Here is a 27601-nt window from a genome sequence, read left to right on the forward strand (position 1 = left end):
CATTTGTTTGTGGAGAGGACTGACTTCTTTGGAATAATTTAGGCCGTGACTGAAACCAAAAACAAATTTGAATTATGAACAGGTTGAATCCAATCAGTACCAGCACAATTTTCTGAAACAAGAAGTTGCCTTGTTTTCTTTTTCTTATCATGCCTGATTGTTAGGTGAAAGTTAATTTTTAAACACATATATGCATATAAATGTTAAGTTTTGGCTTATGTATATAATATATTATCATATATATTTTTTTATTTTGGAAATTGACCCGAGATTTTACCTCATTCTTTCTTCCTGTTTCCTTTCTATCTCCCTCTTTAAAAAAAATATCTATCTATCTATATATATATAATGCCATGCTTACTCTAAAGATTTTACAGGTGAGCAAACAGGCTGCCAGTACTTTGGCCTTTCAGTCTCAACAGAGCAGGATGATAAATCACTGAGAGAAGTCAACAGGATGCTGTTTTTAACATTATTTAGTTTTGTTAATATTTAGCACTTGAAGACATTTTTCTTTTAGAGATTATTTCAGTAACCATTGAAGGCTAATCATTTGGTTTGAAGTAGAATATTAGCAATGTGTGTGTGGTGATTTTTTAAAAACCTTTGCTCTGCAAGCACATATTGATTGCCTACTGAATGCCAGGAGCTGCATCACGCAGCGAAGTTTCCCTCCCCACCCCCGAGGAGCTGCCAGATGCGTAAGGAGCCGGCATCGGTACACAACTGTGTCACAGAGTCAGAGGCACTGGGGTGTGCAGCTACTGATAGTTCTACGGCAGTGCCAGTGGCTGCCTCTCCCTTCAGGGATCTGGGAGGTGCCTGTTGGGCAGGTGACAGCTATTTATGGCTCTGGAAAGATGTAGAGTTGAGGATGAGAGGGAGGAAAAGGCATTCCAGACTGGAAGGAATAATCCACCAACTGTACCAAGACATAACGCATCACACCTGTCAAAACACTGAGAAATGTGATGTGCTTGGGGCCTGGGTTGAAGAACAAGACCCAGAAATGGAGATTGGCACCAGTTTGGGAAGAGCTTTCTTTGCACACTCAACTTTTAGGACTTGACTCCATGTAGGCAGGTGGCAGGTGATCTTAGAATGCTTTTAATCCAATAGTCTGTGTTTTAGAAAGACAGTTCTGGGACATGTGGTGGTAGGGGGCCAGTTCGCCCCTCTCACTGGTACGTGCAACCATTTATTCATTCAATGAGTAGTTTTGCATCCAGCATCTGTTAAGTGCCTCTTTTGTGCCAAGTGCTGCTTTGTGATTTATAGTTCTGCTTATCTTCCTGCTTAGTTGTCTTTGTGGCCAACATATCCCATAAATGTACAAACTATTTAAGTCAGAGTGTTTATCCTTAAGTCAGGTGGTCCCGGCAAAGCTCTTTGTGAAATGCTGTGGTGGGTTGTTGCTTTTGCGCCTTATGTGATTGTAAGTTCTGTGTGTGCTTGCGATTTTTATTATGGTTGTCATTTATGATGTTGGGAGTATAGAATATTAGAGCCCAGAGATCTTAGATGGCATCTAGGCCAAATTCTTCTTTTTGCACATAAAGAATTTCTGACCCAAAAAGATGAAGCTGTGTCAGTCAGCTTGACAATTCTAGGGCTGGAACAGGGGCTGTGTGCTGATTTGAGGTCCATGATTCCGGGACACAAAAGACAAAATTATGTATTGGGTGTGCACCATGTTGGCTGAGGGGAGCCTAGGGCATGACTTCTTCATGGCCTCTGCCTCTCATGTTTCTCTGCCTGACCTAACTTTACTGCTCTCTCATGGTCCCTCTCAGCAAGTTCTTTATTCACAATTAACTTTGTGATCTGTTCTTCAGTCATCTAGTAGATGAGGAGAAGAACGTTGACTTTCATTGTCAAGTAATGACCCTGGTTATAGCCCCAACTACCCACTAAAGGTAAACTCATGGATTTTGAAATCTTGCCAGCCCACAGCCTCAGATAGAATGAACACATGCTTCACTAGTTCCAAGGCTTAAAAATAATAGTTCAGAAGTCTCTAGGCATTTAATAAATGAGAGGTGAGCCTCCCTTCCTGGGTCCTACGTGAACAGTCTCTGCTGCCTTCACAGGCACCAACTCCCTCCGCAGCTTACAGACAGGCATGGGAGAGCTCCATGGGGAAACCAGGTTCTGGCATGGAAAGGACTACTGCAACTTTGTCTTCAAAGACTGGGTTCAACTTGATAAACCTTTTGCCGGTGAGTACATGGTAGTGGGTGGCTGCTTGTGTTTTGTTCTTTTACTTGTCAGTATCCCAGCAAGTATGCATGTACAAGATGCGATGTCCTTTATTCTGCTTTGTTTTGTTTTGAATATTTGGTAAATATTGGAGACTATGATCCAGTCATATACATAAGGACATTTTCTTGCACTCTTAATAAGAAAAGAGCATGAAACATAGCTTACTGTTTGAAACCTCCAGGTTCCATCAAGGCTTATTTTGGAGGTAATAATCTGTAATTCTGCAAGGTGTGGTACCTTCCTTTGATCTCTTCTTCTGCTTACCATCTTCATCTTCCAGCATTAAAATGACCCATTTCCAGATTATCACTGTGCTTATGTGTCTAAGAGAAGATAGAGATGAAACTGTATACACAGCCTGAGGTTATTTCAACAGGATCTAGAAGAAAAATTTTTATTAAGTACACAGCCTTAGATAATTTACACCAATCTTGCCTTGACTAGGGATTATCTTGTAGTAAGTGAAATGGGAACCTGTTGGGGGAGGAAAACGGGGGACTGTGCTCCCCAGGTAATAGATATCCATGTTTTCCTTGGCTATAAAGGTATTGTTCCACCCAGCCAAGTAATATATATATAGTGAACATTATCATGTTTACTTTCCATAGCACGGGCGGAGGCCGTGCTGGGGTCAGTGTGTCGGTGGCACGGAAGTCAGTGACGACCCTTGCCTGGGGCACCTGGGCAGATTTCATTGACAGGTACTCCACCCCCCGGATGCCATGGCATGACATTGCCTCTGCAGTCCACGGGAAGGCAGCTCGCGACGTGGCACGCCACTTCATCCAGCGCTGGAACTTCACGAAGGTACATGGATGGCTTTATCTTGATTCAGTCCACGTCGAGAGAGATAGCCTGGAAGAAGAGAACCCTAGAGGGTTGACTAGAAGGGACTGCGATGGCCCATCTGCTCTTGAGTGCCTGGTCGCCAGAATGCCGGGGTCTGTAGGCAAAAGAAAAAGAAAATGTCTCTAAACATTCACATCACAGGCAATTCAAAGCACAGAGAGACAGATGCTGCTTTCAGGACCTTTTGTGATCCTTTTAACATTTTGGATACTCCATGTTGATTAAGCATCCGGTCTGGACTGATGGTCACCTAGAAGGCTGTTGTAGGGGGACAAGGCCTTGTTTGGATGAGAGAGCTAAAGGTTTCAAGTCCTTCCAGTGCACTGGGTTCATTCTGGTCCAGGCTTCTGGTAGGTGGTTCTGAGCAAAGGGAGCAGTGTGAGGAGAGGATCTCATTTTCCTTTTGTCCAGACTGTGTTGTCTTTAGTATGCCTTCATTACATAGAGGAATAACTTCAGTACCTACCATCCAGGTATCATTAAGCTTCTATTTTATTTACTATAAATTATGACAAGGCATTAGTGCCCTTGATAATTTGGGACAAAAGTATTTTATCAACAGCCTAGAGTCTCCCCTGATTTTTCATTTTCACAAGCTTTCATTTATAACCTCTTAGAAATAACAGAAATATTTTTAACCTAAATTAAGGGGGCATGAATGAATAAATGAACCTGCTAGTATCTGTGATTGGTTTGGGAATTTCTGTTGCTTGTATACTCTGTTCCTGGCAGGATAAATTCACAACCCCCAAAAAACTTTTTAAAAAGTATATAACCTTTACCTCAGAAAAGCTTTTTTGGGTACTTAAGTTAAAAAGGTAATTCAACAAGGTAATTTATTTGGACAATGCTTCTAATAATTCTGATAAAATGGGAAATAACTGAAATGCACATGAATTGGAATGTATCACATATGGATCTTCTATATCATTTTCTTATGAAGTTATTAAAATATGATATATAGTTATACATTGCTGCGACAACATATCTACAACATAGTAAGAAATCAATTTGCCAAAAAAGTACAATTTTTGGAATTATATACCTCTACAACTCTAGACTATACTTAGGCTTCCTTAAAAACATAAAACAGTACGTGCCCACTACACATGGTAAAGAAAGAAGGGCAAAAGGAGTTCTCTGTCACTGGAAAATGGAAAGAACACAAAAAGAAATAATCTACTGCCTCTTCAACTAGAAACATCTACTGTTAACATTTTCCTTTTTCAAATGAATCTTCATTCCTTTTATAATTACCACGTAGGGAGGAATGGAGCTGTTTTCTCATCTGGATTTTTTTTTTACCTGTTTTTCTCCATTTTAGATAATGAAATCAAAATATCGGTCCCTTTCTTATCCTTTTCTGCTTCCAAAATCTCAAGCAACAGCCCACGAGCTGAAATATCAAGTGCCTGGGTCTGTGCATGCCAATGTACAGGTAGGTCTGGCTTTTTTTTCCACCTTATGCGACTGGGTAAAGTTGCTCTTATTAGATCAAGTGCGTATTACATCGGCTTCATATTTTTCAGAGAGGGCCACTCCAAAGCAAATTTCAATAGGCCTTTTAAAATTTAGTATTATATTTCTTATTTAAAATCTATTCCATTTATTCTTTTTAGAACTCTTTTATAATTATAATAAGTGCACATTTTCCCTTCCTCAGCACGTGCTTTATCTGTCACTCGTCTTTTATTCTACACTGTAGGGTATTCATCATTATCTTACATGTCCATCTCTTATTTCACCTGTATTAGCAATTTCTTTAGTGACACACTCATCTCTTTTATGCCTCTGTTCCTCCCACTGTAGCTGTCCTACATTCTTATACATGGTAGGCTATTGATAATTTCCTTAGCTGATTCACTTTCATAACTGAAATATAAAACAATCATTAGGAAGTATGTCCCTTATGAGAGGGTCTCACAAAAAGCATGTGCATTCTTTTTTTAAATTTTTAAAAAATATTTATTTTTGAGAAGAAGAGAGAGCGCCAGTGGGAAAGGGGCAGAGAAAGAGAGAGAGAGAGGGAGACACAGAATCTGAAGCAGGCTCCAGGCTCTGAGCTGTCAGCACAGAGCCCCATGTGGGGCTTAAACCCACGAATCATGAAATCATGATTTCAACTGAAGTCAGATACTTTTCTGACTGAGCCACCGTGGTGCTCCAAGAGCATGTGCATTCTTAATCTGTATAATCTTTCACATATAAATTGTAAAACCATTAAGTGCTTAAGAAATTTATATTTCTATCTTCTTGCTTCTTTTTTTTTAATGTTTGATATTATCACTGGTCGGTTGCAGAACGACTAAAAAGGCTTAATCAATCTGGAATAACTACCTACACTTACAAAATATGTTTAAACATTTCTTTGTCTTCCATTCATAACATTCTCTATAAAGGGCCTGGCTTTGGTTTTCTCAAAAATGTATTAGGTCTACATGTAAATCAAGAAAACTTTATGTCACAGGGATTCCAATAAATGTGTTCATAATTGAAAAATGAGGAAATAAATAAATAGCCATAGAAAAGGCCAGTCAAGGAAAGGCTTGTCCTGTAATTCCTCCTGAAGAGACTCTAGCAACCTGACACGCGGTAAATCTGAGACCAGTTAAGCATCAGGAATGTGGCTGAGACTTCATATCTAGGAAGCTAGTTATAGTTCAGTCTAATTTTAGTTCCTAATTAACCAAATGCCTTTTAGAGGCTCTTTTAATAGAACATGGAATTTGCTTAATGGAGTCACATAATTTTACCACATATAGTCTTAGCCATCTCAAATTACCAATAGGAAAATTAAGACCCAGTGGGGTTATGAGACTTGTTAGGGTCACTGGCTACCTGGTTGTCGGTTGAGGTGGAGCTTGAAACCCTACTCTGGTCCACTGTCACCCCAGCTCAAGTATCTTGAGAACATCAGGGAAAGAGCTCGGACGGGCCACCTTTGGCATTGCCTTTTGTTCAAGGTCATCGCTATCAACATCAAAAGTACTGGTTAAGTAAAGATCCAGCAGTCTGCTACTGACATCACTAATGTGGGTTTATAGAATCTGGATATGGATTCTAGTGAATATGATTATATAAATGAAATGCCTAAGTCAGTTACTTTGTACTATATACAAATAGAGGTATTAGTATCTAAGAAATAAAAAGACATTTCAGGCCATAGAACAAATAATAGAATAATCAAAAAGATAAGCCACTCAGGAGAAATACCTATAGCAAAGATTTAGTTACCCCAGGCTACAGGAGACAACTAATTTAAATTTAGAGGCACAGATATATATCCGGTCATATGTAAATTAATGAATATTTTATGAATCTGTTTAATTTTATTCTACTTGGAGTAAAAAATTACCCATGCCGTAAGATAAAATAGGAGACTTCATGTTAAGAAAATAAGAGAATTTAAGATTTGAGACAGCATTAAAATTGACTCCGTGATCAACTTATCAAAGTCAGCAGATGCTAATTAGGCATCTGTTAAAAAGCAATTTCTAGGAATTGTACATTTTTGTGACCAGCAAAGGAAGTTCTATCCAATGTTGTGTACACATACATCTTCTACTACCTCTTGTTAAAGCTCTGCTTTGTATATTCTCATCCAGTCCCCGGCAAGGTGAATAGATACTCAGCATGTCCATTCTGTAAAAGACCTCCCTTAAGTCATCTCTGCGTCACTGGATGTGGTGTTAGAGACGGGGCTGGATCCACGATGCCTCCCGATATGCTTATATGCTCATCCTCAATCTGCTCTGGTTGGCCTGGACTCAGAATCCTGTAAAGTCAATTGATTTGAAAGGAAGTCTACCAAGACTTACTCATTAACTCATTGATTCGGTTAACGTATGTTTATTAAGTGCCATCTGTTTGCACAGTGAAGTCATCAATGCATACTTGAGTGCCAAGGAAAGAAGACAAAAGTTCTCTGCCTCTGGAAACACAGTTTGCAGGGGGAGAGAGAGCTGCCACGTTGAAATATTCAGTTAACAATGTCAGGTGTGGCCTAGGACCAAATGCCAGCTTGAGAGTTTGGCAGTAAAAGCGAGAGAATTGGGTGGTTGTCTTCTGTAAGGAATACGCCTGCCACCTGCCTGCTCACTGATGGGGAACTGCCTGCTGCAGCCCATTTGCTCTTGAAGAGGTAGTTAGGTGAAGTCGAGATGGCATAAGGCCAGATTAGGGATGTCCCGGACTCCTGGCCTGGTTCATTCAGACCTGACCCTGGAGGCATTAATGAACTTTGGAACTTTTTTTTTCATCCAGGAAGAAGCATGATACAGGAATGCTTTATTGAAAATTAACTTCGATCAGAATTTTACAGGTCCAGTTTTACCTGTGAAATGCTAGTAGCTATTCCCCCGAAAAAGATTCCATGGACAGATAAGTGTTTGTAGATTTTTCAAGCTCGGGATTGCTTAGTGCCTTTGTTCTGCTGATGTGTAGCATGGAATCGCCACATATGAACGTGCTGTGAGAAATTTCCCGAGCTGAATTGACAGAGGCTCTCTCATTTTGTCTCACGTCTGTTTCCGTCTCTCTGAACAAACACACTTTGGGACCTAAAGTTTTTACATATGAAGAACTTCGACTAGAAAGAGAGTAGAAGCAAGTGAAAACTTTGACTAGAGAGAGAGTGGAACCAAGGAGCCCAGGAAGGAGGAGTGACTGTAATTCTAGCATATACACAGTTTGCATTTACAAATTCGTATTCCGTTTCTTAAAGAGGACCGCCCCACAATTTAAAGTGTTAGAATTCACAAAACCTGGGTCTTTACTGGTTGCCAGAAGCTGTTTTTCAGAACTGCCAAAATAAGTTCGATTGTGAAAACAGTGGGCACAGCCAGGCAGTGCAACTTTTTGAAGTCAGGAAAGGCTGAGATGTCCAGAAACTGAAAAAAGAAAAGAAATGACCGGCTCTGTTTCTCCTTTCCTGTAAAGTCCTGACTACGCTGTTGTTTCACTTCACATTATTTCTGGCTCTAAATATTATTCATCTTGTCTAGACATTATTGTTTTCAAGTCATGAGCATATAGAGCTTAGAGACCAAAAGTAATAATCTAGTTGAATCCTTGATTTTCCAGAGAATCCAGAAGGGAGCCACACATACGACCTAGTGTGACGTAGGCAACATGATTTCTTTTTTAATTAAAAAAATTTTTTAATGTTTATTTATTTTTGAGAGAGAGAGAGAGAGACAGAGCAGGAGTGAAATGAGGGGCAGAGAGAGGGAAACACAGAATCTGAAGCAGGCTCCAGGCTCTGAACTGTCAGCACAGAGCCCGATGTGGGGCTCAAACTCATGAACTGCGAGATCATGACCTGAGCTGATGTCGGATGCTTAACCAACTGAGCCATAGAGGTATTGCTTTTAACAAATTTTAACATGACTTCTAACATAGTTTATTGTTCATAATATAATTTAAAGACCGTAAGGTCAATTAACTCAAAAGGAGCAAAGGGATGGAGCAAGGGGAAGAGGTAGAGTCTAGAGTCAGACTGTGCACAAAGCTTAGCTTTGCTACATGCTAGCTGTGCCACCTTGGGAAAATTACTTCACATCTCTGTTTGCATTTTCTTCATCAATCAAACAGATCTTAATATTATCTGCCTCTTAGGGTTGTGGTGATGGCTAAATAAGCTAAACCCATGCAAAGCACCTAGAGGAGGTGCACTCGTGTGGATTGTATCGATACCAGCTTCAGTCTTCAAGCTTTCCTGAGGGTTTTCAAGAGTCTAGAATGAACAAGTTGATGTTTTTGGGGGCGGGGGCGTCACTAGGCTAATTCTGGATACAAAACCTTTATACCATATATTTATTGAAGGGAAGAGGAAGAGCATTTGATATAATAAAGTAGATAAATAATAGGTACAATTTATGTTTTTTATTTGAAAAAGGAAACCCAATTGTTTAATTTTTTTTTAACACACAACCATTACATCCAGCCATCCTTGGTGATTCCACACCAGCCCTGACACAGAGCCCTTACAGAAGGCTTGACACAGCCTGCCTGCTTGGGAGACCAAAGCCAGGTCCGCCCCCACCGACACAGTTTCTGCTACTGGGGAAAAAAAAAAGTCATCCAAACCTGAAAGCTGACTTCAGCAACTTCCACCGACACTTTTAGAATAATCTTGGGTGTTTCCTCTCAGAGCTGGGCATTCTCAGAAGCCTGCCAAGAACACTGAGTGAAGACAAAGCAGGAGAAGGGGTGGGGGCTGAGAATTGGAGGAAAGATAGTTCGGAAACTGCTTATGCATAGACTATGTAAGAGAACTTGTTTCCTCCTGAAAAGAACCAACGAGGTTCCTGAATGCTCTCACTGCCACTCAAGGTAAATGACCTACAGAAGACATTCGACATGTCTGTTTAGGTAAAAGAAAAAGTCTGATGCCAAATTGGCATCAATATGGAATCAATATAGGGAATAGTCTTTTTTATTAAATTGGGCAGCTTATTCCAGAAAAACCATCCCTTAGACAATCATTGTGGAGAAGTCCTGCCAAGTTAAGGGAAATAATTCCACTGGAGTTATGTCTTTGATCTCTTTAGACAAATCTTCCTGTTAGCAAAAATAAAACAGAAAAGAAACTATACAGACAAGTGTGAATGACATCCAAATTATATGACTGGAAAAATTTGTTCCTGCACTTGGGGAGAATGGCCAAGTGACTCTCCAAAGGCTGTCAATGTAGGAATCACTGTAGATTTGTAAGGGCTGCATGATGTTTCATATTGTGAAAAAAATGAAGCAGGGAGGTGAGGATAAAAGAAAGCCACTTAACTTGCTTCTAAGGCAGTTTCCTAACACGGAAGCTCTTTTCCATTTACGGATTGGCCTTCATGCAGTAGCATTTCTGTGCTTGCTGTTGGCAAGCATGAGTGGCAAGGGCTTACTCCCTGTCTGGACCTGCCCTGCCTTTTTGCGGATTATCTCCTTCAGTATCAGAAGGAAGAGCCTGACAGTAGAGGCAGATTCTAGCACAAATTCCTATTTCTTGGTGCTCCCGGTCTCTGCTCCTCAGTATAGACTGGCAGAGTGAGGCCCACCAGTCTGAGTGCCGCCCTGTTCTCCTGGCCTCATGGAGGCCAGCCTCTGCCTGAGGGACATATGCAAGTGCTCTTGTCCTCGTACTCTCTGGTCCATGACTGACCTGGGAGTTAGTTTAGGCAAATAAAAAGAAATTAAGATATGTGCTGAATTTGTAGGGAAAAAAAGCATAACAGTCAGAGAAAAGCAACTTGGGACAATTACTAAGGAAGTTTTGAAAGTTTTCCTTCAAGAAGAGATTTCTGTGTATCAATCCATTCACATATATATTCACACATATATTCAGCTTGGGCCCACTGTATGTAAGGGAATCAGGGCTGTGGATAAAGAGAAGGTTATCTATCTATCTATCTATCTATCTATCTATCTATCTATCATCTATATCTTTTACAAAGTGATTCTACCGTTCTTACATTGCTCAGAGCTCACTGTGATAAGTGTGGTCACCATCTGTCATTGTACAACATTATTACACTATCCTTGACCATATTCCCTGTTGCCATCTCTGTGACTTATTTTATAACTAGAAGTCTGACCTCTTAATCCCCTTTACCTATTTCACCTGAGAAGGCTATCTTTAAAGTTAAAAAATAGGACGTGCAATGGAAAATAACTGGATCTAGTTACAGTTTTGAGGCTAAAACATAAAATTCGAAATATGCTCTTTTTATATACTTTAAAATTGTGCGTTCAAACTTGAGGTTTCAAGAGTGAGGGTTAGATGTGATTCTCAGTACATACTTGGGGTGGGATGTGATTCTCCGCGTACTTGGGGTGGAGAGTAAGATGAAGTCCATTTCCGCGTGTGTGAGCAAGGGTTTGAGGCTTGTCTCAGCTACACTGGTTTAAAACAAAAATGCAGGACAAGTTAGTCAGATCAGTTAAGAAAAAGGGGAGAGTAAATCATAAATTTAAAACAGAAGGGAGTCATTCACAATGTGTTTATAAGCTTTCTAGATCATCAAGCATTCAAAGTGGTTAAGTTGATTTGTAGATCACCTCAGGGTCCGTGGTTCAGGGGTAGAGACAGGACCAAAGGGAAGTCTGTATCTTTAGGGTTTTTTTTTTATGGTGATAGATTTTAACTAATTATTAGAATAATAGTAAATGAATAGTAATCACAAGTTTTTTGTTCTCTATATTACTTGAAAGATAGGTTCAAGTTTAATACAAAATGATGACTTTTTAAAATTAAATGAGTTTTTACTATAAAACAATAATACAGGTTTGGACTCCAGCAATGGGATTGGTAATGCAGAACCCCCCTGAGGAGGGGGGCCCCCTCCCACATGCTGAGGTTTAGTAGGCATTAGGGGGCTCCCCTCCACCTTGCTATGCTGTCCTCCACGTTCTTCATTTGGCTTACACACGGACTTACTTTAGGGGCGCCTGGGTGGCTCAGTATGTTGAACATCCAACTTCAGCTCAGGTCATGATCTCACAGTTTGTGAGTTCGAGCCCCACATTGGGCTCTCTGCTGTCACTGTGGATCCTCTGTCCTCCCTCCTCTCTTGGCCCCTCCTCCACTCATGCTCTCTATCTTAAAAAGAAATGACCATTAAAAAAAAAAGTATATTTATTTTAAACATTTAAAAGCCTCCATAAAGGGAAACATATACCATTACCTTTCACAGGAAAGATGACAAATTCATGACCTGCATGCTTTGCCTTCATGGCAGCCATTGCCATCAACCTGAGCTTACTCCCTAGTATGTCGGGTTCCAAGGGAGCCTCTCTTCAGCATAGCTGTCCAGGAAGCCACTTCAAATTAATTAGACTTGAGCCCTGTTTGGCATTACTAATTTGTATCTTATGTTAATGAGTTTATTAAATCTTTGAATCAGAGCAAATTTTTTTTTAACTTTAATGTTTATTTTTATTTATGAGAAACAGAGATGGAGCACAAATAGGTGAGGGCCAGAGAGAGGAAACACAGAATCTGAAGCAGGCTTCAGGCTCCAAGCTGTCAGCACAGAGCCCGACATGGGGCTCGAACTCACAAACCGAAAGATCATGACTTGAGCCGAAGTTGGGTGCTTAACTGACTAAGCCACCCAGTCGCCCCTAATCAGGGCAAATTTTGAGAGTAAGAAAGGAAAGAAAAGTATAAGATTTCAGGATTTGAGGGGAAGACTGAGAAATTACCACCAATGACCGCATATAAGTTTTGCCAGGAAGTTTTGAGGTAGAAATCCTATACATCAAATATATACTATGTGCTACATACAGTACTTCTTTGTGTTGGTTATGCCATTTATTTCCTTAGCCAGCAGCTGTGAGGTGTGGAGGTAGGCAGGAGAAAGTCAGCGAGAGAGAGAGAGAGAGAGAGAGAGAGAGAACGAGCAAGCGAGCTCAATTGTATAATGGAAGAAACTGAGCCTCCCTGATATTAAAATGACTTGTTAAGGGGAGAAGAGCTATAAAGGCAGGGCTATACCACACATTTCCAGAGTTTGTATCTATCCAGTATACTCTGCAATTTTATACATTGTTCCCAGAGTTATACAGAGTCATAATAGCATGTGTAGCATAAGAATCTTGTCAAGGTAGCCTGCATTTTCAGGGCTATGCCCCTTAGCAACAAAATTCAATATAAATTTGAGTGGACTAACAAATAAAACTTCTATTTGTTCAATACTATGTTATTTCTACTGATGGGCAATAATGTAGTTCCTTAGAGATTATGAATCAAGAGATTTTCCCAGTGTGAATCATATTTATTTAAATTGTCCTTAGGAGGGAGCACCTGGGTGGCTCAGTTGGTTAAGTGCTGACTTTGGCTCAGGTCATGATCTCTCAGTTTATGAGTTCGAGCCCTGCATCAGACTCTGTGCTGGCAGCTCAGAGCCTGGAGCCTCCTTTGGATTCTGTGTCTCCCCCTCTCTCTGCTCCTTCCATGCTTGTGCTCTGTTTCTCTCTGTCTCTCAATAATAAATAAATGTTAAAAAAATTTAAAAAAAGAAAATCAAACATTTAAAAAATAAATTTTTCTTAGGAGTTTTTTTTGTTTGGTTTGGTTTTTTGTTTTTTGTTTGTTTGTTTTGTTTTTGAGGGAGAGAGAGAGCAAGTTGGGAAGGGGCAGAGAGAGAGGGAATCCCAAGGAGGTTCCACACTGTCAGGGTGGGGCTTGAACCCACGAACTGTGAGATCATGACCTGAGTTAAAATCAAGAGTCAGACGTTTCACTGACTGAGCCACCAAGGTGTTGCCATTATGAGTTTTCTTTTGAGATATTTGCCTGTTGCTGCTCACAATTAAAGTTTCCAACTGTATATTTTCATCTGATAAATTAAATGCAGTGTTTCAAGGCAAGCTATTTTGTAATAAATACCTTATACTAAATAAAAGAATAACATTTTGAGGATAACACAATCAATGATGTTAGCAAGTACTAGTTCGGATTTAATTAGTGTTATAGAGGCAATTTTTAAAACTATTGATTAGATCAAGAATTTTATCATCTTTTATATATAACAGACATAAAACCATTTATATACTGTATTATTTTATACATTCCTAATAATGTGGAGCCATTCTTTTATTTTCAATTTCAGTTGACCTCATGAGAGACAGTTTCAATATCCATTTCAAATCAGTAAGAGCAAATAATGATTCTTCTGCAATGTCATGCTACTGCTCAAGGAAGATTAATTGATAAGTTCTTATTGAGCACCTACTGTATGCCCAGCATTGTTCTGCAGTGATAGTTAGAATGCTGGGAAAATGACCAACAGTGGTTCTTAGTGCTGAAGATTTGCGTGTCTTTCAGTCCCCTTCCTGTGCATGGTCATGTCGGAGATCACTCTCTGACATGATCTGCCACAGCTCAAACACATCCTCTAATGTTCTCATTAATAACAGCAAACACTTACATGCCACATACTAGGTAGCAGGCCTCCCGCACACTTCACAGAATCCATTTCATCCTCTCTACAACTCTATAACATAGATATTCAACTGAATAAAACAGAAATCTGAAACACCAGGAGTTAGGAAATTTTACCAGGATCAAAGCTACAAAGTGGTTGGGTTAAGCTTTGGACTAGGTGATCCCACTAGGTATCAGCACACTTAACCTATACTCAGTTACCTGAGCTGTAAGCTGTTAATGTAATCCAGGTAGGAGCAGGTGAGTGTCTGAATAGAGGGAGACAGTATGACTGAGAAAGATGAGCAATGAAGAGACACACCAGGAATCATACAGCCGATTAAAGCCAAGGGGGGCGCCTGGGTGGCTCAGTCGGTTAAGCGTCCGGCTTTGGCTTAGGTCATGATCACACGTTCGTGTGTTCGAGCCCCACCTCAGGCTCTGTGCTGACGGCTCGGAGCCTGGAGCCTGCTTCAGATTCTGTGTGTCTCCCTCTCTCTCTGCCCCTCCCCGCTCATGCTCTGCCTCTCTCTGTCTCAAAAATAAATAAAACACTAAAAAAAAAAAGCCACAGTCAAGGTTGTATTTCTAAATGAATCTGTTGGCATTTTAAAATGTATTAATCTGAGCACTGTCTTTTTGAGGCAAAAAGAATCAGCACATTATCAAGTCAGAGCTAGGGTGACCATATCACATGGCTCAATCCAGGACACTTTGGAGAGTAAAGTGGTACTATTAATAAATAGTAATTGTGGAACCATCGTGGAAAAAGAATACCAATGGTCACCCTGCTCAAAGCCACCGAAAGAGGTCATTTTGAAAGACTCTTGGCAGAAACCATACTTGGTGGTTTCTAATTTTGACTGAAAATAATCCTGGGTGGAGAAGGGTATATTCAGGACTTGATTCTAGCTGGGTTCCTTCCTTGTAGATTATGTCCAAGGACCAGTTTCCCAGCCACCTACTCTCCCTTGGCCCACACATGACACCCAGCCCACTGTAATCATTCAGTTGTGTGGAAGAAAAAGAATTGATTGCATTGTATTAATACATCTGGTGTCATCTCCGTTGTTTACTCATTTCCAATTGCTGCCTTACAGTTGCTCCGCTCTGCTGCTGATTGGTCGGCTGGTATAAAGTACCATGAGGAGTCCATCCATGCTGCTTATGTCCATGTGATAGAGAACAGCCAGCACTATATCTATATAGAAGTAAGTCCTGCTCATGTAAATTGGTGTGACAGCATGCCTTCCCACGAAAAGCTCACAGACACTGCAGGGTCCCCACACTCAGGATCTGCTACATTAATCAGCCTGTTGAGATGTGAATTCAGGTAACCTGAATTTTCACCTCCCCAGCATACCTGACATTCACTTTGCATTTTCATTAACTCAGGACTCTAATAGGAGCCCCCCAAGATTTTGTTATTAAAATATATAACTTACTATAATATTAACCAGAAATACCACAACATGGAGGAGTATATTTTTATTTGTCATGAGTTGGAGGGTCCAAGGGTAAGGCGTGTGCTCTTCAGGAGAGCACACACAAGGGTAAGTTGCAAAAACGGAGGCCACTGGATGCCACTGGCTTGGTGATACTAGAATAGGGAGCGTATAGGGAAAGGAGCATAGACACGCAAGATGTGAGAATACTGAGGGCGTCCCACCTCCTTCAGTCCTCTGTGAGCCACTGGTCATTTAAAAATTTTGCAAGATCCCAGAGTTTGTGTTCAGAGAATAGGAGTAAATCTAGAGACACTGGGTTTAGATTGGGAACCTTGATTGAACTTAAAAGTAGATATAAAGCTAGCTCAGAGCACGTGGAAAATCCTGGAGAAAAAAAAAATAGTCATGGTAATGTAAAAGTAAATCAGAGCACATCTTCTGTCCTTATTTTAGTCTTTCCTTTCCCGTTGAACTTTTTTTTTTTTTTTTTTTTTTTTTTTGTAATATGTGGAGGGAGATGAGTTTCCTGGAGAAAATTATCCTAACCCTATATTCCTTCCCCTTGAGTCCAGCCCTCTGCCTTCCATGCAGTGACTACTCACTAAGGGCAAGTAAGAAAGAATTAGAGCTCTATTTGTTTCACAGGCCTGGAGAAAAAAAAGCTGATTAAAAATATTAGTAGGCCAAATGCAATACAGTGTCCTGGATGGGACTATGAAACAGGAAAAGGGCTCTGAATATCAAAGTCTGGAGCTTTGTAGTACTAATACTACTGATACAATTAGTGTTATTAATCTCAACAATTATACCATAACAATATAAGATATTAATGGCTGCCTCATCCATTACCCAGAATCCTTTTGCTTTATCTCTTTTTAGTAGCATTAAGTCAGCTTTTCTTATCAATGCTACCACAGACCTAAATGAGGTCAGTAATGCCATGCAGATACACATGGCTGTGGACACAAACCTGGTAGTTAACCCCTCCAGCAGAGGTAAGTGGTTGGCATTTTCCATGCTCTCCCCACAAAAGAACAGGCCATGACACGTGGCCATGTTTACAGCTAAAGAATGCTAAGCTTCTCTGTAGTATGAATTCAGGAAAACAAACGTGGTTTGGTTGCCACTGAAATTTTTATTGTTTGATGCCTTAAGGGGAAACACATTCTCAAATGAGTTCCTGCACAACGTCTTCTGGTAGGTTTGTCTTACCGAGGCAGTTTACAGACTTCTGTACTTAAGTTTAAAAACATGTAAACTAGTAAAAGTGATGATGTAGCAAAGGGATGACAACCATAGTTTGAGTCGTTGCTTATATATCTCTTTAAGATGATTCGCAAAGATTACTTTGCGATGATTAGACTTACAAATCACAAGTGTATTATAACAGTGTATATAAATATGTAGTAGTGACAATATTTGTACCGAATATGCAGCAACATTCCTTTATGCAGCAACTAAATCTTTTGTACCATTATGATAATAATGTCTTGCCCCAGTTGTTTAGTAAAAATTTTAAATATTTCATAGGTAAATGAATAGTACAGATTACTCAGAGCAAAAAGCACAAATATTTCTTTTTCCATTTTATTGGTTTATTTATATATATGAAACATACTTGTGAAAGAGATTTGAAGCTACTTAAAATAGATGTTCAGGAAAAATAAGAGAGCCAAACAAATGAGACCAGGCAAGAGCAGATACTAGGAGATAATAGAGGATGGCTGGAGAAAATTAGACCAGGATGCCGCTGTCTGTCCTGCTAGAAAGGTAAACTTAGCATGAGACAGAAAGTTTACCAACAAAGGATTTTAAATCATGGACATTTACATAATACATGGAGCTATAAACCTAATATCCCTATTCATTAAGTTTGGAATGTTCCTCCCTTTCTAAAAATGTAAGCAACAAAGGATTCACATGATGAAATCCTAGCGTAGCCTCCTACTTGACTGAGGCATGAGATGTGGTAACACATAGACGTGCATGAGACCCAGAGTCGAGATGAGACTTCTCTTATTCTCAGCATCATTTACTTTCCTAAATGATTTTAGTAATAAGAACATGTCTGCTATGTGAAACGTTTTTTTAAAAATATCAATGTGGTGTTTTTTATATAGCACACTGTCCTTATATATTTACTACTAAGATAAGAAAGACTTATAGGATCACTCTCTTTCTTGTAGAACCAGTTTTTCATAAGTTGTGCTGATGACAAAGTTGTGTTCAACAAGATAGGTGATGCCATTGCTCAGAGGATCCTGAAAGCTCACAGGTAACGTTTTAGCATTTTGGTAAAAGTGGTTACTGCAAATGATTTTTGCTTTAATGCTAAAATGACTTTTTTCTTTGTTTGTTTGTTTTTAATAATTTATTGTCAAATTGGTTTCCATACAGCACCCAGTGCTCTTCCCCACAAGTGCCCTCCTCCATCACCACCACCTCTTCCCCCCCCCTCCCCCTTCAACCCCCGGTTCATTTTCAGTATTCAGTAGTCTCTCAAGTTTTGTGTCCCTCTCTCTCTCCAACTCTCTTTCCCTCTTCCCCCTGGTCCTCCATTAGGTTTCTCCTGTTCTCCTGTTAGACCTATGAGTGCAAACATATGGTATCTGTCCTTCTCTGCCTGACTTATTTTACCCCAATGTTCATTAAATGACTTTTGGAAGCCCATTTAAAAATACTGTCTTTTCCTGCAGGCATAAATTGGGGTTAGCTAAGAGAAAGTTATTGGTTCCTTGAGTCTGATTTCAGTGGCTGAGAATTTTGAGTCCATTTTTGAAGGAATCTGAATTCCAGGGCACAGTCATTTTTTCCTGGCGAGTCTCTTTCCCACGCTGTTAGACTTGTGATTTGATTTATTTAATGGCAGCCAGTGACTGTGTTCACTTAAAAATCAAAGCAAAACAGTCATCATATTTTTCCATGAGTTATATTTAAATTCTAGTTACCCTCTGTCCTATTTCTTCAGCTCATGGGATTATTTTTAAAATAACAATGTTATTAAGGTATAATTCAAATACCATACAATCAACCTACTTAAAGTGTACAATTCAGTGGTTTTTAGTATATTTACAGAGTTGTGCTACTATACCTAATCAGTTTTCGAACATTTTATCGCTCTAAATAGAAAACCTGTATCTGCTAGCAGCCACTACTGTTTTCCCTTATCTTGTCCCCTTGTGACCACTAAGCTATTTTCTTTCCCTATAGATTTGCCTAGTCTGAGCATTTCATGTTAAATAGAATCATACAATATGTGGTCTTTTGTGACTGATTTCCTTCACTTAATTTAATATATCCAAGATACATCTATGTTACAGGATGTTATCAGTGGTTCATTTTTATTTATTTCCAGGTAATATTCCATTTTCTGGATATGCCACATTGCATTTATCCATTTGGGATGTTTCCACTGTTTTGCTATTTTGATTAATGCTGCTATAGACATTGTGTATTAGTTTTTATGCAGACATATTTTTATCATTCTACGGGTAGAATTGCAAGGTTATATGGCAATTTTATGCTTAAAATTTTGAGAAACTACCAGAATATTTTCAAAAACAGCTATATCATTTTATATTCCCACAGTGTATGAGGGCTCCAATTTCTGTATCATTGCCAGTAATTACTTTGTCTCTTTTACTATAACCATCCTTATAGGTGTGAAATATCTCATTGTGGGTTTGGTTTGAATTTCCCTAATGAAATGTGTTGAGTATTTTTTTCGTTTGTTTATTGGCCATTTCATGTATTGTCTCTGGAAAAATATTCACATTTCTTGGCCATTTTTTAATTAGGTTATATTTTTATTGTTGGTTGTGAGAGTTATTTATATATTCTGTATACAAGTATCCTATCAGATTTATGATTTGCATAATATTTTCTCCTATTCAGGCTGTTTTCTTTTTTACTTTCTTTTTTTAATGTTTTATTTATTAATGAGAGAGAGATAATGTGAGCAGGGGAGGGTCAAAGAGAGAGGGAAACACAGAATCTGAAGCAGGCTCCAGGCTTTGAGCTACCTGTCAGCACAGAGCCTGACATGGGGCTCGAACTCAACGAACCGTGAGATGATGACCTGAGCTGAAGTTGGACGCTTCACCAACTGAGCCACCCAGGCACCCCTCTTTTTTACTTTCGTAATACTGTCTTTTGAAACACAGAAAGTTTTCATTTTGATAAAGTCTAGTTCATCGTTTTTTCTTTTATCAATTCTGCTTTGGTGACAGGGCTACAAAATTACTGCCTAACCCAATACCATGAAGATTTTACACCTCTTTTCTTCTCAGTATTTTATGGTTTTACCCCTTACACTTAGGTCTTTGACTCATTCTGAGTTACTTTTCATATATGGTGTGAGGTAGGGGTCCAACTCTCTTCTTTTGCATGGGGCTATTCACTTGCTCCAGGGCCATTTGTCTAGAAGACTATTCCTCCCCCAGTGAACTGTCTTGGCTCTCAGACAACTTCCTTTTGTGGCTGATTTTAGTTCTGTATAGAAGCAGCAGAATACACAAACAGTATCATTACATTTTATTATTTCAATTCATTAAACACATGCAGTAGAGAATGTAAAGTACATACACATTTGGGAATTAGAACATTTCTGTACTTCCAGCATCACACATACTTGAATATTCGTTTTTCACATAATATGTAGGGGGTTTTAGATCTAAGAACATTTTATAATAGTAACTACTAGTATTTTATATGATTCATAGTTTATATTCATAAACTTATGAATCTTCACAAATACTCCTGAAAGTAGATCATATAGTCTTGTTGTTGTTATTGTTGTTGCTTCCCCATTTGTAGAGTTAAAAACTAAGATTCAAGAGGTGATGTGGCTTGACTAAGCCACTAGCAGCAATAGGCAAAAATGTCTTTGAGCTCAAGTCTTTGGACTTCCAAGCCAGTGCCTTCCCCCACACCACATCACCTCATTTCATTGACAGGTAGATTTAAGACCCCGTCAGGGTTGCCACACATTGAAATAAGTGGGTTGGACTTTTGTTGTCACCTCTTCCCATTAGACCAGTCATCAGGTACAGGCTGACTTGAGGAAATGAACATGACCTTGGGTGAGGCAGGTCCCTTTGACCAAGGAGGGCAAATCCTGGATAAAGACTTCACTGTGGGTGAGTAATCAGCATCCAACACTCTGTGGGAAGGGGATGGTGTCTTGACCCCACAGTGCGGGCATTTAGGCTGCACATCATAATACCCACCACATCCTGCCACGTATCCAATAGATCTCCCCCTTTACTAGACATCAAAATCACTATTGGACTTTTACAAAAATCTAGGGAGCTGGACTTGATCCAGGCTTGCTGGGTCAGAGTTTCCTGGAACCAGGCCCAGGCACTTATATTTCATAATGGTCTACTGGTAACTCCAGGGCAAAGTCAGGATTGCTTAGTACTCACCTAGAACAGCACGTATAGCCATAAATATTAATGGTGATCTTTGCTTTTTTAGGTGACCTCTATCTTTTGCCTTCTCGTATACTTTTTTCAAGAAAGTTACCATGGGATCTGTTTCTGAGATGACTTAAAATAGTCTTGTTTACAGTTAAACATAATCACACACACCAAGATTTCTTGTGTCATGCCTGGTCTCTCAATTCTGTGGGTCAATTTATGTCTTATTTACAAAATTAAATTCTTCTGTTAACTCTTGCATTTCAGTGATGCAGGAGTATCCACTTTATCTATAAAGCAAATTTGACAAAAGAAGAAAATAGTTTTTTTCACGAAGTTGAAATAAGTCACAGAAATCCATTAAGTTGACAAATGAGCTCACTGGGCTGAGCAGTGAGTGATGAATATTGTAACCATAATCAACTAATAAGGAGACTGGGCTGAATCTCAGCTTCACTCATTCAAGTTACTAGTTCCCTATAGTACATGTATTAATAAGTACCTGCAAGATTTGTTTTTAAAGGGTTTGGGAGCCTGAACGAACATTTTTCTTTAGCATATTAATTTGACTTTAAAAATCTGGACTTCTAAAATCATAGTGTTTCAGGGCTGTAAAGAACTTGAAGATATTTTCCGATTGAATATTTCCCAGTGATCCTGTGAACTGCTTTTGAAAGGAATAAGGATCTGTGGTGAGAGACCACTGTAGGGGAGCATCTGCTGCAGATTGTATCTCACACTTGGAAGTTCACAGAGCACATTAAAGATGCAATTTCAAGCCTCCTTTGTAGAAAACAGGCCATGAGTCCATTGAATTACATATTAACTGTGTGTTATTTAGTTCTGATGTCTCAGTGGTCTCCCTTTCTTTGACAGTCACATTTCAGAGGTATATATGTTACACATAAAACTGTTCGTGGATATACAAATGTATACTGGAAATATATTTTACATTTCCACCCTTCTCTGTATCTCCACATTATTGCTCATCTCCTGTGTTAATCATAACTGTAGAATATGTTTTCATTTAATAATTTCAAGTCTGTGAGCTTGTATTCTTAGAAAATGGAGAGGTGGAATTAAAAAGCTCACCTTGCAGCCTGCCTGCAGTGGGGCTCCCCGCTTTCACTGAGGGCCATGGTATATCTGCCCAAGTTCACTCCCTTTCCTCCTTCATTGTCTTCTCTGTGCCCCACTCTTCTGAGACTCAGAGCTTCCCTGTCAGGGTCACATGCCTAGCAACAACTATAATTTTGGCTGTTGGAAAAAGAAGAGAATAAAGCCCAAAGCAGATGGAGGGAAATGACAGTCAGCATTCAGCCAGGCCTGACCAAGGAACCCAGGCTCTCTTCCAGGTCCCTCCTACCCTGGAAAGATCAGAGTCTTTTAATTGCCAACTCCCTCAACTGGGCTGGGACTTTATTTTTCTGCCAGTGCTGGAATCCAGGGAACACCAATTCCCTGGAGTGAGTTCTCTGCTTTCCTCACTTCCTTCTTATTCCTTCTCAACAGCCATAATTCTTTGTAGAAATAGGATTTTGCAAAGTCTTTGTGCTCTGATCCGTGACCTAGAGCCTCAGAACATTGTTCATTCCATGGTGAACAGTAGCTTTGGGAATCTCTGTGGATATCAAAAGGTCTGCTCTAGGGGCGCCTGGGTGGCTCAGTCGGTTAAGCGCTGGCTTCGGCTTAGGTCATGATCTCAGAGTCGTGGGTTCAAGCCCTGCGTCGGGCTCTGTGCTGGCAGCTCAGAGCCTGGAGCCTGCTTCGGATTTTGTGTCTCCCTCTCTCTCTGTCCCTCCCCTCTTCACACTGTGTCTTTCTCTGTCTCTCAAAAATAAAATAAAACCTTAAAAAAAACTAAAAAACAAACAAACAAACAAACCCAAAAGGTCTGCTCTAATTAGTAAAACTCTCTTGGCTCCCAACCACTGGAAGCCTGTCTTTAACAACTCAAATCTGACTGGAGATCAGGGAGAAGAAATCATAGTCCATAGTCTAAGTTCAACTGGTTTATACCATGTTTGAAGAAGCCAAGAGAAAGAGCTCGAACTGACTGATCCAGGTAGAAATTTTATGTGCCCTGAATGAATGGTTCCTGAAAATGAAACAGTGTTGCTTATGGAAACTTGACAGGCATAATTCTGCTGCTTTGACCATCAGGAAGTGAGGGGCTGCATTTTGCCCTCTTATCAACACAGTCGATACATACAATGAAAATAGGCAGTGGATTTAATGCCTCCCATTTTGTTAAACTACACTGAGAAATACATTCTTTTTTTAAAAAATTTTTTAAAATTTTTAAATTTATTTTTTATTTTTTTATAGTAGTTTCTTGTCAAGTTGGTTTCCACATAACACCCAGTGCTTCTCCCCACAAGTGCCCCCCTCCATGACCATCACCTTCTTCCCCTCCCCCTTCAGCCCTCGGTTCATTTTCAGTATCTAATAAACTCTCATGATTTGTGTCCCCCTCTCTCCCCAACTCTCTTTCCCCCTTCCTTCCCATGGTCCTCTGTTAGGTTTCTCCTGTTAGACCTATGAGTGCAAACATATGGTATCTGTCCGTCTCCGCCTGACTTATTTCACTTAGCATGACACCTTCAAGGTCCATCCACTTTGCTACAAATGGCTATATTTCATTCTTTCTCATTGCCATATAATACTCCATTGTATATAGAAATACATTCTTAAAGTACATTGAAAAATACACAATTTTTTGAAAGTTGTTCAAATTCTTCATGTATCCTATAACTGCAGAGCAGTGCCAAATAGTGCTTGCAGTTTGCCCATGAGTAGGTGGTATGGGGAATGTTCCTCTGGAGAATCGGAAATTATTTGGGGACCAGGTGTCTAGAGACTTGGGTTCCTTTCAACTCTGTTGTCTCCACCGCTGTGACCTTTCAAGCATATCAGGTTACCTTTCTGATGCTCTGTTGTTTTCACTAACAAAGAAAATAATACCTGTTCTACCCAGCTCATACACATGGATGTGCAAGCACTTTGAAAACCAGAGCACATCAATTCACATAAGAAATTATTACATTATTTCCAGGAAATTCATTTTCTGGAAATACGCTAGCTCACCGCACAGTTGAGCAACGGTATAGAAGCACAATATTCAAATCAGCTGTTTCAGAAGCACTATTTATGGTAGAAACAGACATGGTTTAAGTAAAGTGATGTTTAACGTGCCTGATTTTAAACTGTTAGGTAGCCACTGCTGGACATGTAAGCCTTACTTTGGTTTTCTACCTCTGCTACTTGTTCATCCCGTGACAGGTAGAGACACATTACTCAACAATTGTCCAGAGGTGTCCTGCCAAGGAAATGACAGCTTCCTTCTCCTGGGAATCCATTTTTGGATTCTTCATTATTGATGCAATGAATATCCTCCCCCAGATATAAAATGAGGCCCTCAGTAGCATAACATGAATGCAGTTTTACTTTGCTTAAATTTTAGGTACTGTTTCCTTATTACTCTCTGAAGGTGTACAGGCTCTCATATTGAAATTAATGGTTGTAAATTGAGTCGCAATGTTACCAAGTAGTTTTTGAGTCTCTCTACTTCCGAGGTGCTTTGTATGCATTGCTTCATTTAGGTCACACACCTACCTTATGAGGGGGATGCGTTCTACGGAGGAGGCAGCAGAGCACAGGGAGATTAGGTAACTGCGAGAATCAGGTAACCAGCCAATGAGGGGAACGGAGACTGAGACCAGGTCTCCAGGAACTTAGCCTGTGCTCTTCACCACTCAGCTATAAAGCTTCCCTCATTTCAAGGAAGGCAGAAATGTTCTAGTATTTAACTCCCAGAAATCTATGAGAGAAATTTTATTTTAAAATAAACCAGACGAACATTTTTTTTAAAGTTATTGCTTGACAGATAAAAGTTCTTTGGCTTAAAGAGAAGTTTGCCTCCTACAATCACCATATCCTATAATTTGTGTACCACGCTGGGTGTGTTTCAGAAGCACTGTCGTAAAGAAATTTAAACTGTGGTTATAATAAAAAGAACAAAACCATGTAGATTCAGTATGCTGCTGGCTGGTTTCACATTTTTTTTTCTTGTGGGCTAACCTCCAAGCTTTGTAAAATACCGGAAGGAGAGGTCACACTGGAGCAGAGATGACAGGAGATGGTGGCAGGAGAACGTTTCATTTCGATCATTTTACTCATGGATCATGGATTCCATGAATTATATAGATGGCAGTCTCAGAAGAAGGTAGAGAGATGGTAAGATTAGCACAGGGCAGAGGTCAGCAGTCATTTTGGAGTGTAGCTGAGGGATCTGCCTGACAAAGTTTATCAAGTCGAGAGTGAAGTCTTAGACATGCTAGGCTAACCTTCAACGTCCTTACATTTAAAAGCTTGTGTTTCCAAAAGATAAGCAATGACAATAATTTTATATATATGTGTGTGTGCACAATGTGCATTATGCCATAATTTATAAAGTTACACATGTAATATGCAAAGTCACTGCCACATACGGCCAGCATTTCTTGTGGACCAGCAACGATTTTAGTTACCTCCCTCATTTACAGGTAAGAAAGCTAAAGCCTGGAAAGGGCACAACACGCAATATAATGGGTTATGTCCCAAACCATGGAGAAGGCTACAGATCCAATCGTCATATAACCAGTGCCACAATGGTATCATGTTCTCTCCATGAAAATACTACGCCCCAAGCACAGTCCTTAGTCTTGGCAGCATTCACGGCTGCAAAATCTACAATGATAAGATTTATACCAGCTCTTGAAGTTTATAGCAGGGCGATACGATCTATAAATTCCAAAGTCTCAGAAAAAACAAAGCATCTCATCATTGGAGAAGCATGAGGAGCCCCTTGGGGGCTTTCTTACAGGTCCTGCCACCCCGTGGCAGGCAGCCCCACTTCTCCCCACGGCCCCCCGTGATGAGGAGGGAAGTGGAGTGAAGGAGGAGGGGGTTTTTCCTGAGAGAAGAACACGGAGGGAAATGTAGAGGAAAGCCATATGCATGGTGAATTAACACTATGATTTTAAAGGTGGAGGCAACATTACAGCAGTCATAAAAATGGAAAATATTAAAGGTCTCACTCTCACCACCCTAAAAACTCACTTTTTACATCCTTATTTTCTTTTTGTTTATGTTAATATACATATATTTTCTGTTGAGTTGTAATTTATTTCCTTTTTCTATAGATCACTTGAATTTCAGTTTCAAATTCCATTCCACACAATAGAAGGAAATTTAGTTTAGTCACATACTGATAAATGTGGACAAACTCAGCAATTTCTTGCTATTTCTGCTCTGTACGCCATCCGTCAGGTGTTACCTGGCCTCTCCTCTCCCCCCTTCCCTCCCCGACACACCCTGTCCTTGGTATGGATGGTAAGAGCCCTAGATCTTTGGGAAGAGACTTCCAGCCCTCCGTATGGGTGTGTCTTGGGCCCGTTCTGGAGTCTGCTTCCTGTGACCTAGGGGCCTACATCTTCTCCATTCAGACCTGCCTTTCCTCTGCTTCTCCTTTGTTGCTGCCACATCATGTGAGCTGGTGGACCTTTCTCTGGGGCTCCCTGAGAAGCAAGATTATCTCACCCTCAGATCCTCATGGCTCCCCTATCCTTTTGCAAGGTGATGGGGTCTACCCTATTCTTCCTGGAATTCTGCTTGAGGGTGAAGGACAGGACCCCTGTGCAGAGTCTCACTCTTATTTCTTTATACTCTTGGCTGAGCTCAAAGGATCTCTACCCGGTCAATAGAAGTCGGTATCTTGTGTCCTGTTTCCTCTGTGAGAGTGCCATCTTAGGGGCAATGCCTGCTTCAGATCTCCAGTCACAGGGTGGAGGAAGGTCATGCATTTAAGGGACAAGTTACTTCCTATTTCTTTCTTCTTTTTTTTTTTTTTTTTTTTGGTTGTCAAAATGATCCTTTATTAGAATATTTTCCTTTGTAGTTCTTAACTAGCTGGGCATTCCACTGCACCACTATTGATGTCATCTATGATGTCATGAGGGTGGCGGCCATCAACATTGCAGCACACAGACTGGGCGGTCCCCAGAATCTCCTTAATGGTCCCAGAGAGTTCTCTGGCTAACGATCACGGTGCCGCATCTGTCAGGCAATGTTGAAAATCTCATCAGAAGTAATATTTCCGCTGTGCTTTTAACTGAAGAGAGAAACAGCCCAAGCTTTGTCACAACCCAAGGCCAGAGCAGACCACACGTACTTTCTTATTTCCAGGCTGTTCCCATGCTTTCGTCACAGAGTCATCCACATCTTCCTATTTCATAGTATCAGCAGCCACATCTGTAATGGTCTTGTAATTGTAACTTTGGCTTAGGGCCATTTTAACACAGTACCTGGCAGTATTTTGCTAGTCATGATAATGGTCATTTTTAGTAGCTGCAAAATGTTCAGTCTTAGAGTGGCTGTAACATAATTTAGTTAACCACCCCCCTTTATTGGACATTGATTTCCAATTTTTAGATATTATACACAGGACTGCTATAAGAGTTGGTGAGTTTTGAAAGAAAACTTATTTTAACCAAAAGTCTGAGAATGCAGTTTTATAAAATAGTTCTGAACTGCAGTGGATGAAATGATTGCTTCATACATGATGGCTTGGAGCCCACTAGCTCTCACCTTGTTTTTAAGATTATTTATGATCATAAATAATCCTGCCCATAAGGGGCACAGGTTCTTGCAGTCCTTTGCACCAC

General features: G+C 40.0%; 1 protein-coding gene across 5 annotated transcripts in view; it reads left to right on the forward strand.

The window, feature by feature from the left end:
• The window catches only part of PLD1 (phospholipase D1), a 170006-nt gene that overhangs the window by 96534 nt on the left and 45871 nt on the right, over positions 1 to 27601 (forward strand). For all 5 annotated transcript variants that reach the window (XM_029939878.1, XM_029939877.1, XM_029939874.1 and 2 more), the window contains 5 exons: positions 2091 to 2219; positions 2951 to 3069; positions 4436 to 4549; positions 15130 to 15240; positions 17664 to 17752. In XM_029939878.1, coding sequence (XP_029795738.1) covers positions 2091 to 2219; positions 2951 to 3069; positions 4436 to 4549; positions 15130 to 15240; positions 17664 to 17752 — 562 coding nt within the window. The remainder of the gene's footprint in view (positions 1 to 2090; positions 2220 to 2950; positions 3070 to 4435; positions 4550 to 15129; positions 15241 to 17663; positions 17753 to 27601) is intronic.

This window comes from Suricata suricatta, chromosome 5 (genome assembly GCF_006229205.1).
Source record: "Suricata suricatta isolate VVHF042 chromosome 5, meerkat_22Aug2017_6uvM2_HiC, whole genome shotgun sequence".
NCBI classification, from domain to species: domain Eukaryota; kingdom Metazoa; phylum Chordata; class Mammalia; order Carnivora; family Herpestidae; genus Suricata; species Suricata suricatta.